A 13,572-nucleotide genomic window follows, 5' to 3' on the forward strand; every position below is an offset into this window, starting at 1 on the left:
CAACATAAACTGTTTTTGTGCACATTCACAGGTAGGTTACATCATGTTTTCAGTTACATAATTACATGTACGTTATTTCACTGGAATACTCTGTTTACAATAACAACAGCTTATGCGTATTGATGATAAAATATCAGATTTATTTTATATGAAAAACTCAAACTACAAAGGTCCTTTTAATAGTGATAAATATTGTGAACACAACATTGAGTATACACATCTTGTGGTCATTCTTAAATAGTAAGTGTTGATCACACATCAAGTATGATTTCAAACTGTCCAGCCTCTTGACAGAGGTAAAATACACCTTTGGCCATCTTCCTTATTTTGACATCTCACAATTCATACATATTTTCTGACTTCCGATATGTCTCACTTCTCATCCAAGCTAAATTTCTTCTGCCTTCAGTATTTATTTCTTTGCAATACATACACTTCTCTCCATCTGTTTTTAGATTTAACTCTGCTTCAATAAGGTTCACGTGCATCTAATCACCTCTCGCCCCCCCAGGCCTTAACACTCGCACAGGACTCTTCATCCCTGAGCTTTTGCTGAAAAACACCAACTTCAGCAGCACTACTGTTTGGCATCTGGCCACATGCAGTCTAAGTGTTCCCAGACAACAGTACTCAAAGAGCATTGGGAGATGCTGTCACTGGTCCCCGGATGCGAGCATTCAAAATGCCAGCCTATCTTGGCAATCTCTTGAAGGCATTTGTCGTAACTTTAAGGCAACCAGCTCCGGTGTTTCACTTTGCAGCCTTGTATGCCGCTAAGTTCAGCGGCTCTTTGCTCGGGACGCACCAGTCATCAGCTTCCTGGTTGAATTTGTAATGGCGCAAGGCGGTTTGATTGAACACTGGAAGCTTCTCTACTGAATCTGTTGACAGGGCCTGTGGGAAGAAGACTGGATTAATGATTTGAAGACTGACAGATGAGTAATGTCAACCACCTCAACAGATAACTCTCATTATGATTTGCCGTCTTGCTGTTTGTTTAATATTTCAACTAAAAGTGCAAAGTCGTGGTTTACTCATTGTTCCAAACCCATATGACTTACTTTCTTTTGAGGAAAAAAAATTTAATGATGCAGCCAATTTAATGATAACTGAGCAAAAATCTCATATAGGTTTGGAACAACATGAGGATTATTTTTTATGCAAGCTAACCCTTTTGAGAATCTCTTTACCTTCAGCTGAATTACAGCATCTGTACCATAGCCCTCCATTGGATAAAGCTGGAGATCGCCTTGGAAGTAGCGTGCGTACAGGCGGGAGATGGGAAGGCCGTAACCAAAGCCAGCCTGAGGGAACAACAGGCAGGTTTGACTTTAAGATTTAAATGAAAAAACACGCGCACATGCTATTATGTAGTGTCCTATGCTCTTACCATTGGGGTCCGCTGATGGTCACCAATAGTAGGTCTGGGCGCTGTTGAATACATGTAGCTAAAAAGTCTATCAATCTTCCTGAAAGGAACGCCACCGCCCATGTCACAGATCTGGAACATGAAACATGAATGTTTAGAGAACAATGATGTGTTTTGTGAGCTGCGTTACATCAGATGATAAATATGTGTGGGTTACATGACTAAGTTTGAGGGATTGACTGTTGTGTATTTGTAAGAAGATAAATATAATCTTATAAACACTGTTACTGGCATTGCGGTTCAATGACTGCTTTGTTTCATGCTTTAGCCACCAGCAGGTCAAAGGTAAACAGTATCGTTAATACAAGTCAGAGCTGGTTTCCGTTTATGGCAACAAATGATCTCGATCAAGGGTGGTTAGAATATTAATCTTTAGGACAGTTTATATAACGTTATCAGTTATCGCTGAATCTAGGGCGATGCAACAGTGTGAGGAAGGAACGAAGAATGATTTAATCAAGGCGGTGGTGTGACCTCATTTTCTAATTAAGAGTTTTATAGGTTAAAGATATTCTCGCTGCCAAAGTTCTCTAAAATCATCATATTGGGATTCTCATTTACCTTGATTGACAGGTCCTCTCCACCTAGAGCAACCATAACTTTAATTGGTGGCAACATGTTGCTTGTTTCATGATTCTCAAGAGTAGCCCGCATTGCATTCTAGAGTGGAAGAGATGTAACAATGACTTATTTATAATCTAAATCTGATTATCATTCCATATGCGTCTGCATTATGCAGAAATAAAGCACCATGCCTACCTTGAAGAGCTCAAAAACCATGTGGTAGAGGTGAGAAGGAACATAGGATATCTCGATTGGCTGTGACTTGTTCTTTGCTGCAACAGAGAACAAATATTATAAAATATAATGCAGTTTGGGACAAAAATTAAATGATTTTATGCCGCACAAAACCATATGAAGAACGTATCTGATTCCTCACCGTTTATCTCTCTAAGCTCCAGCTCTGGGGATCCGAGGTAATACTGCTCACAGAGCATTTTAGCACACTCGTATGCATCTAAAGCAGAACACATGATATAGTAATGAATTTGCACTTGTCGCTAAGGTAATATGTGCTCAATAACAGTGCATTTGAGCACTCACCTCTGATTACATTTGTGACGTCACAGCAGGAGTCAATGCACCCGATGCTGCTGGGATGTCCTGGATTTGTAGAGCCATCAAAGATCAGAGCTAAAGATAGAGCAGGAAATAAAAGGGAACAGAGGGTTAGAGGTGTACTGCAAGCTAATCATTCTCTCATATCCAGTAAATAATTAACTCAGAAGAGCAGGCCGGATTATTCAAGATCTAATGACCTGTAGGTGCTGAGAAAGCGACTATTGATGCCAAGTCCAGGTATTAGGACTAGCTCAAAGATTTAGGACAAGATTAACTTACTGTGCTGGTTGATGAGCATGCGAATGGAGATGCGGTTCATGTAAAAGCGATCCAGAAAGTATTGAATATTCTGACATGTCACAGGATCGGCCCCAAATGCATCTCTATACTCGATGACACCCTGGGCCATGGTGGGTACCACATCATTGTGCCTGTTCCTGATGGTCACCAGAGTGTCCACAAATCTTTGGAGACAAACAGCAAAACAACACAATGAATCCTGCTGTTTTGTACTTTTTAAATAATATTTCTTTCATATTCTGAGATAGATGAAGTATGTAGATTGAAGAACCTACTCAGCAAGAACTTTAGGGTCATTGGGACTCTTGCCTTGGAATTCTAGGATGTCCATCAGACTTTGGACAAACCTGAGAAAGTAAGAGAGAAGACAAAGGGAATGAAAGATTGTACACTACTATACATTCATGTTTATTTTTTTATTTATTTTTATTAATGCCACTGCACACTTTTTCATCTCCAATAACACCCTCTACCTATATTATGTTTTCACGCTTGCAGGAAAGATTTGCCATTTTTAAGGATTTATCAGTGTGGTTAGGGGGGGTTGAAATATAAAATTTAAAAATGCAATTTTTAAAAATGCAAAAAATTAAGAAAACAAATTCCTTGGCAAAGAACTTAAATACATTTAAATACTAAAATTACTAAAACTATATCTGAAATAAAAATAAAACTGATTAAATTATCTCAAACTATTTGTTTTCCATGTTAAAATAAAGCTGAAATAAAATTAAATGAAAAAATATAAATATTAGATTCAAATTTTAAACTTAATTTAAATTTAAATGTTGCCTTGGCAAGGAATTTAAATACGTTTAAGTACTAAAATGATTAGAAAATAAACTGAAATTGAAATAAACTAAAGTAAATTTAAAACTATTAAAAATTGTTTTCAGTATTAAAGTTTAAATAAAATAAAAAATATAAACATTAGATTAAATATTTAAACTTTTAGGCCCGGTTTCACAGACAGGGCTTAGACTAAACCAGGATTAGGAAATTTCAGTAATTTTTATTAACATGTCTTAGAAAAAAACATTACTGGTGTGCATCTCAAGACAAAACAAAGGCACTGATATATTTTATGATCAGTCAGTGCAAGTTTATTTCAGTTAAAACAGCTCAGACTCGCACTTTAGTCTTAAACCTTGTCTGTGAAACCAGGGGATAAAGTCTTACAAAAGCACATAAATTACTCAAATTAAAATGAAAACAAAATATAATAATTAAAAATCTAATTTAAAATATTTAATGATATATATATAAATATTTTATCCTATAATTATTTTAGATATATTAGCTATTAATATTTACTATAGATTTCCTCATTTGTTTTTTAAATGTTAACTGCTTCTTTCCCTGGGTTTCTCCTTCCTTGCTGTTCTCGAGCTCACCAGAACATACTGTTCCAAGTCAGTTCTCGAAAACAAGTCTGCGCGCCAAGTCTTCTCATATTTCACTTTCTGAAGTGAACCACAGTATCCGGTAGATAAACGTTCCCACAGTCTAGTAAACAAGTGAGGGTCTGCAACGGCATTTCAACACCAAACTGCATTGCATAGGCTCGTAAGCAAGTATTTATAAGCACGTTTTCGAAGATGATTCCTAAGATTATGCTACAAGTTGTATCCTGATGGAAACCGGATGAGGCTTGATTCTGAACTTTAAACTGCTGAGTGTGTAATGTACAGTAGTAGTGGCTTCTACTTGGAAAACATCAGGCTGAGACACATTACATAATGCACACGTGTAAAATAAACCATTTTAATGATGGTGAGTATGTTCAGCAATGCATTAGGCTACAAGATGTATATTCTGTTAACTCAAACTACAAGACAGATGGGACTTTTCAAAAGTTAGTTAATACCTTTTGTGTGTGTGTGTGTGTGTGTGTGTGTCTGATATGCCAGGGCATGGACTTACCAGCTGTGGACTAGCTGAACGGATTGGGTCATTATCAGCTGGTCTGGTAAAAGGTTGATCTCCTTCAGACTGCTGCTTAGTCTGACTGGGAGCTCTTGTCTGAGGAAAGCGAAAGATGTTTTCTCGCACGCATTTGTGGATCCTGAAAAGACATAGTGACAGTCTGAAATCTCAGCTAAATGCCCACTTTTCTGCAATACAGTTAAATAAACTCAGATATTAAGAAACTTGAGAAAACAGCATTTTACTGAATGGCTTAAGTTTCTTACAAATTTCTGCTGAGTTTCGATTCGTGCACTGTTATGAGCTAACCTTAAAGACTTTTAAAAAAGATATATAAAAAATAAAACGGTGCACTTTTTGTGCTTAAATATAGCAGGCTAAAGTTACAAATAATCTCAGTCCTTACTAAAAACGCTCGAGCAGCGAACTGTTACTATGGCAACCCCATCCAGGCAACGCGAACGGTCTCGAGCGTCAAGCACTCTAGTTTTTAAATATCTTCAATAAGAAACCAATCTAAATTATTTTATAACAAAAAGAATATTGTATGTTATGGTGCAATACACACGCATTAATGCTCAGTGTGCACCAAACAATATTGCATGCAAAAATATTTTGCCTATAATTTTTACATAATACAGAATTACCAAATTTTGCCATAAGTTAAATATATTAAGGTTCTGCAATATATAAAAATATTGTGGAAACTTAATTTCCTGTAGAGCTGCTTTGCAACGATTTGCATCGTAAAAAGCGCTATACAAATAAACTTGAATTGAATTTTTTTTATTTAACTTACCGAAATCCAGAAACTGCTTCATTGACAAAGGCGATGGAGAAAATTTCGCGTAGTAGTCAATATGCTTTGGTGCATTTAGCAAAGCGGCATTCCTCATTATATATCTTACAAACTTCATCTTGGAAGATCAAAAACGTTGTATGTTGTCAGAGATTTTCAGTATATCCTCGCGTGCAGTATTCAGTCGGGGGCTGTCTTGTCTTGAGACCCCTGTTGTTGACAACTCTTTAAAGTTTGAGTTCTTGCACAATGACACGCCCACGGCATTACGTCGATATCGATGCTGACCAATCAGAGAGAGGAAACAGGGACACTTGTGCCAGTACGTCAACTCTCAGGATAGCGATCAACAAGCTTGCATCTACGTGATGTTTGTACTACAACATGGAAAATCATGCGATAGCATCACAACAAAATGCCCCATAGAAAGATGATACAGCTGGACATTGTGAGGTCAGGTGTTACCCATCACCCAGTTGGACCCGAGTACAGGGATGTGTCATGAAGCAGTGAGTGGCAATAAACACGTAAAATTAAATAAATTGCTGGCAAAAAGCATGGCAAGTTCACTATTTCAAAATTATAAAATGCAGTGATGCATCTTAGAAATGTGCAATATTCAATAATAAGGTAATAGGTCAAATTATTAGAGTAGGTCGTTATTGCAGAGCTTAAGAATTTGACATCCCATGATGAAGTGACTTCAGATGCATGTGAATGAAAAAGGCATCAAATGAATGTCAAAGGTAAACGATAGCAGTGTCCTTGTTTTAGAGCAGTTATAAATAATCTAATTTAAAAAAAGTGAAACTGATATATAATTTATGTATTTATTTAATTATTTTTTACGAATGAATAAGCATGTTTATTACATACAATAAGGCCCAATATAGCTTTTAAACACTTTTGGACACTTATTTGAATGTTATCACGATTCACAACAGTATTTTTTTATAATCATTTTGATTCTAACAAACTTATTGCGAAATGTTTTGCTTACAAATGTATGTTTTTGCTAACTTTCTTCAAAATAAATGTTACTCGGTGAGATTCTTGTTCAATTCTATCACGCATCTCATTTAAAATAAGTGTGATGTAATTGTCCAAATAATTTTTAGGGCCACATTTTTATATATACGTATTATAGGAGCTATAGCTTGGTCAGCTTTTACTTATAATAAAGAATAAATATTTAATCATTAATCACAAAGATTACAGGTGTAGCCTAAATCAAAGCGCTTTAAAGAAAAATAATAGGCTATATAAAAACAGGTCTAGGTAGGCCTATTAGTTATTGGATAAAGGAAAAACACTTTAATTCATAGAAGTCAATCACTGTATAGACTGAAGTGATATTTGAGACGTTAAAGAGTACAGTAAACATTACTGAGAAAACTGAGATTGCATAATACATGCATTGAACATGCATTGAACGTCTCATGACTGCTCCCTGGAGGAGGAACATAGACAAACAAATTAAAAAAGAAGTGATAAAAACAAAACTTTAGCTCTGAGCTGAGGAAAGGTGTCCTGTTGAAAAAGCTTGAATTGGCGGTTGGAACTGTGTCAATCCTTTTGTCAGTCAGTCTGTCTGTTTCTAAGCTCCCAGTTTGCACAAACAAGAGACCAGCGAGTTTAAACTGGCCATATGAGTCTGTATGAACTGGAAAACTGGACTGTTTGCACAATCGTCACATCACTCTTTTAAGATGAGTCAAATTTCAACTCTAGTTCACATAAATATAGGTGTTTTCTTTCAAGCCCTGAGGCTAATTTTTAATTAAATTGTGTCTGCATTTCTTACTTCGAATGTAAGAAAAAAGAAATTAGGCCCATTCAAACACCCAACCTAAACAGAGACCTTTAAAAGGATCAACCTCTCTCAACAAAATGAAATGTAAGAGAGCTGTAGGCTAAAGGATTTTATTTTAGTAGGCCTACACTTAATCAGGTTAGATGCCATATTGAATTTAACACTATAATGAAATCAAGGAGGTGTTTTAACCAAGGACAATATTCATTTATTTTTTATTTGTATTTTTTGCATTTCAAATGGAGCGTGTAAAACCATTCATGCCCGGTGGAAATTTATAAATGGCATAGTTTAGGCACAAACCTTGTCAACAGCGTCATGTAGTCACGGATTTCAGGAGCAGACGTTGAAAGCTTGAGCTCTAACTTATAAAACTAATACAAATCTACATTTACATTTTGTTAAATTCATATTCGTGAAATATTGCTGGGTTTTAGAAAGGAAGCATATTTATTTTATACCAAACATCACATAATTTAACGTTAAAACTATTTTTTATGATTAAATGACATCGTTTTTTTTTTTTTTAAACCTTATTATTGAGGTAAATGTTCAGAACAATCTGAGGCCAAACAGCTAAGTTCTAAAGGGGAAGGATGACAGGAAAGAATAATATGCAGGAAATGTTGAAATCCACCGTGGTAAATAAAAGTAAGCCTGGTTTGGGATACAAAGTCAGGGATACATGTGAAGAAGTTTTAGCATTTTTGATCCTCAGCAATAATCACTTATTTGATTAGACGCATGGCATTTCTGCTAAGAACCACAGTGCTGCTTTTAGGAGTCCTAGGTAAGTCCTTTTAGAGAAAATAATTGAATTTTGTGTACTAAACCTGTGTTGGTTCATTACATTATTCTAAGGTAGGGTTCTTTCATATTATAGGCTACTGCTTTGTCAAACATATGTTTTTGAAAATACATTTAATAGGCTATTACAATAGGCTAACTGGTGAACATTCGCTTTTAATAAACATTTTAAAAGAATAAGCTGTATAAAAGCATAGATGAATAGTTAGAATAACATCATAAATGTACAACATAGCCTACCCAAAGAAAACATATTTAACAAAAGGATTTGGTAGTAGCCTGGATATTTCTTCTTTAGTAGTAAAAAAATAAAAATAATAATTTCGGCATTCATCAATTCACTGACGTCAATGTGATTTTTGCGTAATTCTGCTCGTCTGATATTACAACAGAGCGGAATTTGAAACGTGTCCTCACCAAATATGCTCTTTTTTCGGTGTGTAATCTGACATTATGAAACACTGACTTGTGAATTCTCTTGTAAGCAGGCTAATAGTCCATGGCATAGTAGGCTATGTTTGTGTATTAGGCCTATCTGCAATTGTTCTTTTGAAAGCAAACTAATAAAAACACTGCGCATGTCGAATACAAAGCAGATTTCTTCTCATTAATGGTACACAGAAGAAGAAAAAAACATAGGTCGCTGGGTTGTTTACATTTAACTGTAAAGCAGTTAGACTCATCAGTTTATTACCTCATCAGCGCTTTGAATTAATGAAAGTTTGTCGAAATCAGTCAACCGACAATCCCACCTACTGGCCGGATAGGTAGCTAGGCTACTTTAGGGTGCTTTGAGAAAGCAGCAATAGCACTCGGGTGCGCACCAAAAGCGGACCAAACAAGCGTACCGAGACCTCCTTGAAGAGGAGCGGTTCGTTTGTGGTGAGAAAGCGATCCGACCTTAAACAGACCCAACCGCAAAAAGAACTGCGCATTTTTGGACTAAACCAGCTGCCGTAGTCAGCTGCGCTGTGCATTATAGGATGAGGAAGTGTTTGTTGACAGTTTGCAGTTTAACATGGCAGGTCGCGGACAAACTTGGGGTTGTGAGGAGGTGCGGAGCCTCAAAATAGCAGTGTGCTGTCTGTTGCATTTTACTCCTGTCTTTGTTTACTTCCGGGAGCACCGTTGGAATTTTCCGGCATGCTCTTCCTGATCAATCGAAAAGCAGTTTAGGGAATGCGTTCAAAGACACATCTAGCCAACAAGTGAAGCGGATGTTGTCACGTGACTGCATTTTGGTTCGTTTCAGCTGGTTCGGACCGGAGCAAACAGTGTGGTGTGAAAAGGAACTAAAACGGCTAAAAATAGCTACAATGTATAATTGTTTGCCTTTGGTCTGGACCAAATGAACCGAACTACAGATGTGAAAGCACCCTAAAGAACAGGCTATAAAAAACGTGTTGTGTCGAAATCAGTGGTCTTATGGAAGCCCGTTTCCGCCAATGAATAAAAAAATAAAACAAGGTAATTGCGACTTTTTATCTCACAATTCGGACTTTTTTTCTCGCAATTCTGAGATATAAACTAGCAATTCTGACTTCTCGCAATTCTGAGATATAAACTCGCAATTCTGACTTTTTTTCTCAGAATTCGGAGATATAAACTCGCAATTCTGAGATATAAACTCGCAATTCTGACTTCTCGCAATTCTGAGATATAAACTCGCAATTCTGAGATATAAACTCGCAATTCTGAGATATAAACTCGCAATTCTGACTTCTCGCAATTCTGAGATATAAACTCGCAATTCTGAGGTATAAACTCGCAATTCTGAGATATAAACTCGCAATTCTGACTTCTCGCAATTCGGAGATATAAACTCGCAATTCTGACTTTTTTCTCGCTATTCTTACTTTTTTTCATAATTCTGAGATATAAACTCGCAATTCTGAGATATAAACTCGCAATTCTGACTTCTCGCAATTCGGAGATATAAACTCGCAATTCTGAGATATAAACTCGCAATTCTGACTTTTTTCTCGCAATTCGGAGATATAAACTCGCAATTCTGAGATATAAACTCGCAATTCTGACTTTTTTCTCGCAATTCTTACTTTTTTTCATAATTCTGAGATATAAACTCGCAATTCTGAGATATAAACTCGCAATTCTGACTTTTCGCAATTCGGAGATATAAACTCGCAATTCTGACTTTTTTTCTCGCAATTCTGAGATATAAACTCGCAATTCTGACTTTTTTTCTCGCAATTCTGACTTTTTTCTCGCAATTCTGAGATATAAACTCGCAATTCTGAGATATAAACTCGCAATTCTGAGATATAAACTCGCAATTCTGAGATATAAACTCGCAATTCTGACTTTTTTTTTCTCGCAATTCTGAATTTTTTTTTCTCGCAATTCTGAGTTTTTTTCTCACAACTCGGACTTTCTTGCACCATTAAACCACTCTCCGTGTTTACTATAGATGAACTATATATTGAACTAGATGAATGTTGCGTCCGAATATGATTTTTAAACAAACATAAAAATGACTCATTATTCTTTATTTCTGTGTTTTGCGCTCACGGTTGGATAGTACCATTACCGCCGAATATAGTCCGAATAAAGTCCGAATTCTGAGAAAAAAAGTCAGAATTGCGAGTTTATATCTCAGAATTGTGAGATAAAAAGTCGCAAATTACCTTGTTTTATTTTTTATTCATTGGCGGAAACAGGCTTCCATAGTGGTCTAGAGGTCGCTGTAGAATTTGTGTGTGTGAAATAAATGGTTGTAACAAACGGTGACATAATGCTGCCTTGTATCTGCAGCTGTTCTCATCAGAGAAATATACTTTCTAGGATATAAAATAAATAAGTTTGGGTGAATTTAGGTAATATTAAATTGTGAAAAAGACAGTAGCAAATTTCGATAGTGTCTTTTGTGGCCTTGCCAGATTTGGTGACCCCACTGTATGTGTGCAGTCCCTGCAAACAGGCCACTTAGGGCTAGCCTAAGTGCCCCCAGCGGGCTGCCAGCGCAGGGCCCCTAAGAATTTGCTCATTGGCAAAAGGTTGGCCCCTTAGCGCTGGCCCTGCACGAGCAGCCCTCACTTAGCCCCCAGGAAACCCACACTAGGCCCACACAGGGCCCGCACTATTAATCTACAACAGGGGTGCCCAACTCTGGTCCTGGAGATCTACCTTCCTGCAGAGTTCAGGCTAGGCACCCCTGATCTACAACAATACATCTGTTTTTCTATCAATACTTTACAGCTACTATAACTTAAGTCTTTGGGGAAAACAGTTATTATACATCTGAAATGGATGCAGTCACCACATAACTAATGTCTGTATTGTCAAAAATGTACAGTAGTCAAAGGGATTTCAAATCAATTTATTAAATACAAAATAGAAAACATTCAATTCAATTTAATACCGCTACATACTGCCAAAAATGTAAATACACAAAAGTACAAAAAAATAAATGAATAAAAGTTAGCAAATTAAGAAATGTAAAGGCCATACAAACAGGTAACATCTCTGCAAAAAACATCAACTCCTTACTTTAGACTGGGCTTGAAATTACACATCTCCCAACCAGGACACAGCACAATATGCTTAGCAGGTGAGCCATGCTGGCCACATGAAAAAATACTATAGTAAATTTACTATAGAAAATGTTGTAAAATTTCTCTGGTAAATACTACAGTGTTTTTGAACCATACTATAGTAAAGGTACTACAGTAAATTGTACTAATTTATGAATGGTAATTTGCTGTGGTAATCCTACTATAGTAATATTGACAATTTACTTTAGCCATTACTGTAGTAATTTTTTAACACTCCAGTATAGGATACTACAACATATACTAATACAACGCATGCAAATTCCTTAAAATAAACACCACCAAACAACATCTTAAGAAGTAATTTGTTTTTTTTCCTTGGCTGCATTGTTTAACTTTTGCCCTACATTGCTGTCAAGCAGAAATGGGAGTCTGGCCTTGGCACCCCCAGAAAACACACACAAACACACACACATTAATTTATTACTGGTAAATGCACTTTTTTTGTGTCTTAATTACAATTGTTAATGAGTCTTACTTGATTTATCCTAAGTCTTTCTTGGGATGCACGGCTTAACTGGAGTGTCTTTTGATGACTGAACCCCAGTCACTGAATGTTTTCAGGCCCATGTCTCTATTGATGCAGACAAGCATCAGGAGTTGACTTGGCTGGAGGAGGGCCTAGCACAGGCAGTCCTTACTGCAGAAGACTCTCCAGCCTCTGCACAATTACTGGTAGCACTATCTGAAAGAAAGGCAAAGATTACTGACAAACACACAAGTCCAGTCCAGTCTGAACTTTGGGTGACTTAACACAGATACAAACAGATGTGGACAAATTTGTTGGTGAAGTGAAGTGAAGTGAAGTGACATACTGCCAAGTATGGTGACCCATACTCGGAATTCGTGCTCTGCATTTAACCCATCCATCGTGCACACACACAGCAGTGAACACACACAGCAGTGAACACACACACACCGTGAACACACACCCGGAGCAGTGGGCAGCCATTTATGCTGCGGCGCCCGGGGAGCAGTTGGGGGTTCGGTGCCTTGCTCAAGGGCACCTCAGTCGTGGTATTGAGGGTGGAGAGAGAGCTGGACATTCACTCCCCCCACCTACAATTCCTGCCGGCCCGAGACTCGAACCCACAACCTTTGGATTACGAGTCCGACTCTCTAACCATTAGGCCACGACTTCCCCACAGTACCACGACTTTGGTACTCTTACAGTTAATAAAAAAATGCTTAATTCCTCCAAAAGAGTGTTGAAATTAAACACAAATGTCTCATGTGCATACCGTATGCCTCCAACAAGATAATAACCCAAAATATGCAGCTAAAGGTACACAAGAAACCAAGAAACTTGCAGTCTGGAGAAGGCAACCCTTGTGTGCTAGTGCTAGTGTTTTCTTTCTACTTAGCACCAGAACACACTGTATTTTCATATTATCCTATAGCAACTCATTGATTATTTCTGTAGTTAATACTACATTATGATATAATATAAATTAATAAAATGTAGAAATACTACAGTATAGTTCAGTATTACTACAGCTTACTATAGTAAAAACTTAAATTGTACTACAGTTACAAACTCACTATAGTTAATACTAGAGTATGCTGTAGTATAAATTAACAAACTGTGTATTATAGTATTTTTGACGAAATACTATAATATACTGCAGTGTACTACAATTTACTACAGTTTATAAACTTACTATTGTCAGTACTACAGTATGCTGTAGTATAAGTTAACAAAGTGCTGTAAATACTATAATATACTACAGTATACTATAATTTAAATAAATTTAGTAATTTATAGTATTTTTTCATGTGGGTGGCTACTGCTGCTTGTTATTGCTAA

General features: G+C 36.7%; 3 protein-coding genes across 3 annotated transcripts in view; 1 reads left to right on the forward strand and 2 right to left on the reverse strand.

The window, feature by feature from the left end:
• LOC306847218 (pyruvate dehydrogenase (acetyl-transferring) kinase isozyme 2, mitochondrial-like) lies at window positions 1–8,492 on the reverse strand. The gene is made up of 11 exons (XM_079381046.1): window positions 5,577–8,492; window positions 4,775–4,916; window positions 3,127–3,198; window positions 2,831–3,015; window positions 2,534–2,623; window positions 2,370–2,447; window positions 2,189–2,265; window positions 1,991–2,089; window positions 1,391–1,501; window positions 1,191–1,304; window positions 1–894 (listed from the first exon to the last, which is right to left on the reverse strand). Exons 1-11 carry the CDS (start codon window positions 5,692–5,694, stop codon window positions 751–753), a joined length of 1,230 nt encoding a protein of 409 aa, XP_079237172.1. The 5' UTR covers window positions 5,695–8,492; the 3' UTR covers window positions 1–750.
• LOC306847217 (uncharacterized protein) overlaps window positions 8,044–13,572 on the forward strand; it is a 10,671-nt gene continuing 5,142 nt past the window's right edge. The window contains exon 1 of the mRNA XM_079381045.1: window positions 8,044–8,179. Within this exon, the coding sequence (XP_079237171.1) occupies window positions 8,134–8,179 (46 nt within the window). The 5' untranslated portion in view covers window positions 8,044–8,133. The remainder of the gene's footprint in view (window positions 8,180–13,572) is intronic.
• The window catches only part of LOC306847215 (WAS/WASL-interacting protein family member 2-like), a 22,878-nt gene continuing 20,824 nt past the window's right edge, over window positions 11,519–13,572 (reverse strand). The window contains exon 8 of the mRNA XM_079381041.1: window positions 11,519–12,450. Coding sequence (XP_079237167.1) covers window positions 12,359–12,450 — 92 coding nt within the window. The 3' untranslated portion in view covers window positions 11,519–12,358. The remainder of the gene's footprint in view (window positions 12,451–13,572) is intronic.

This window comes from Barbus barbus, assembly GCF_936440315.1.
Source record: "Barbus barbus genome assembly, chromosome: 27".
NCBI classification, from domain to species: domain Eukaryota; kingdom Metazoa; phylum Chordata; class Actinopteri; order Cypriniformes; family Cyprinidae; genus Barbus; species Barbus barbus.

Coding starts and splice junctions, on each gene's coding strand:
- LOC306847218 (XM_079381046.1), bottom strand. CDS start 5,694: ATGAAGTTTGTAAGATATATAATGAGGAATGCCGCTTTGCTAAATGCA. Junction 3,016..3,126: donor GACCCTAAAGTTCTTGCTGA/GTAGGTTCTTCA, acceptor TTGTCTCCAAAG/ATTTGTGGACACTCTGGTGA. Junction 2,090..2,188: donor TGGTTTTTGAGCTCTTCAAG/GTAGGCATGGTG, acceptor CTTCCACTCTAG/AATGCAATGCGGGCTACTCT.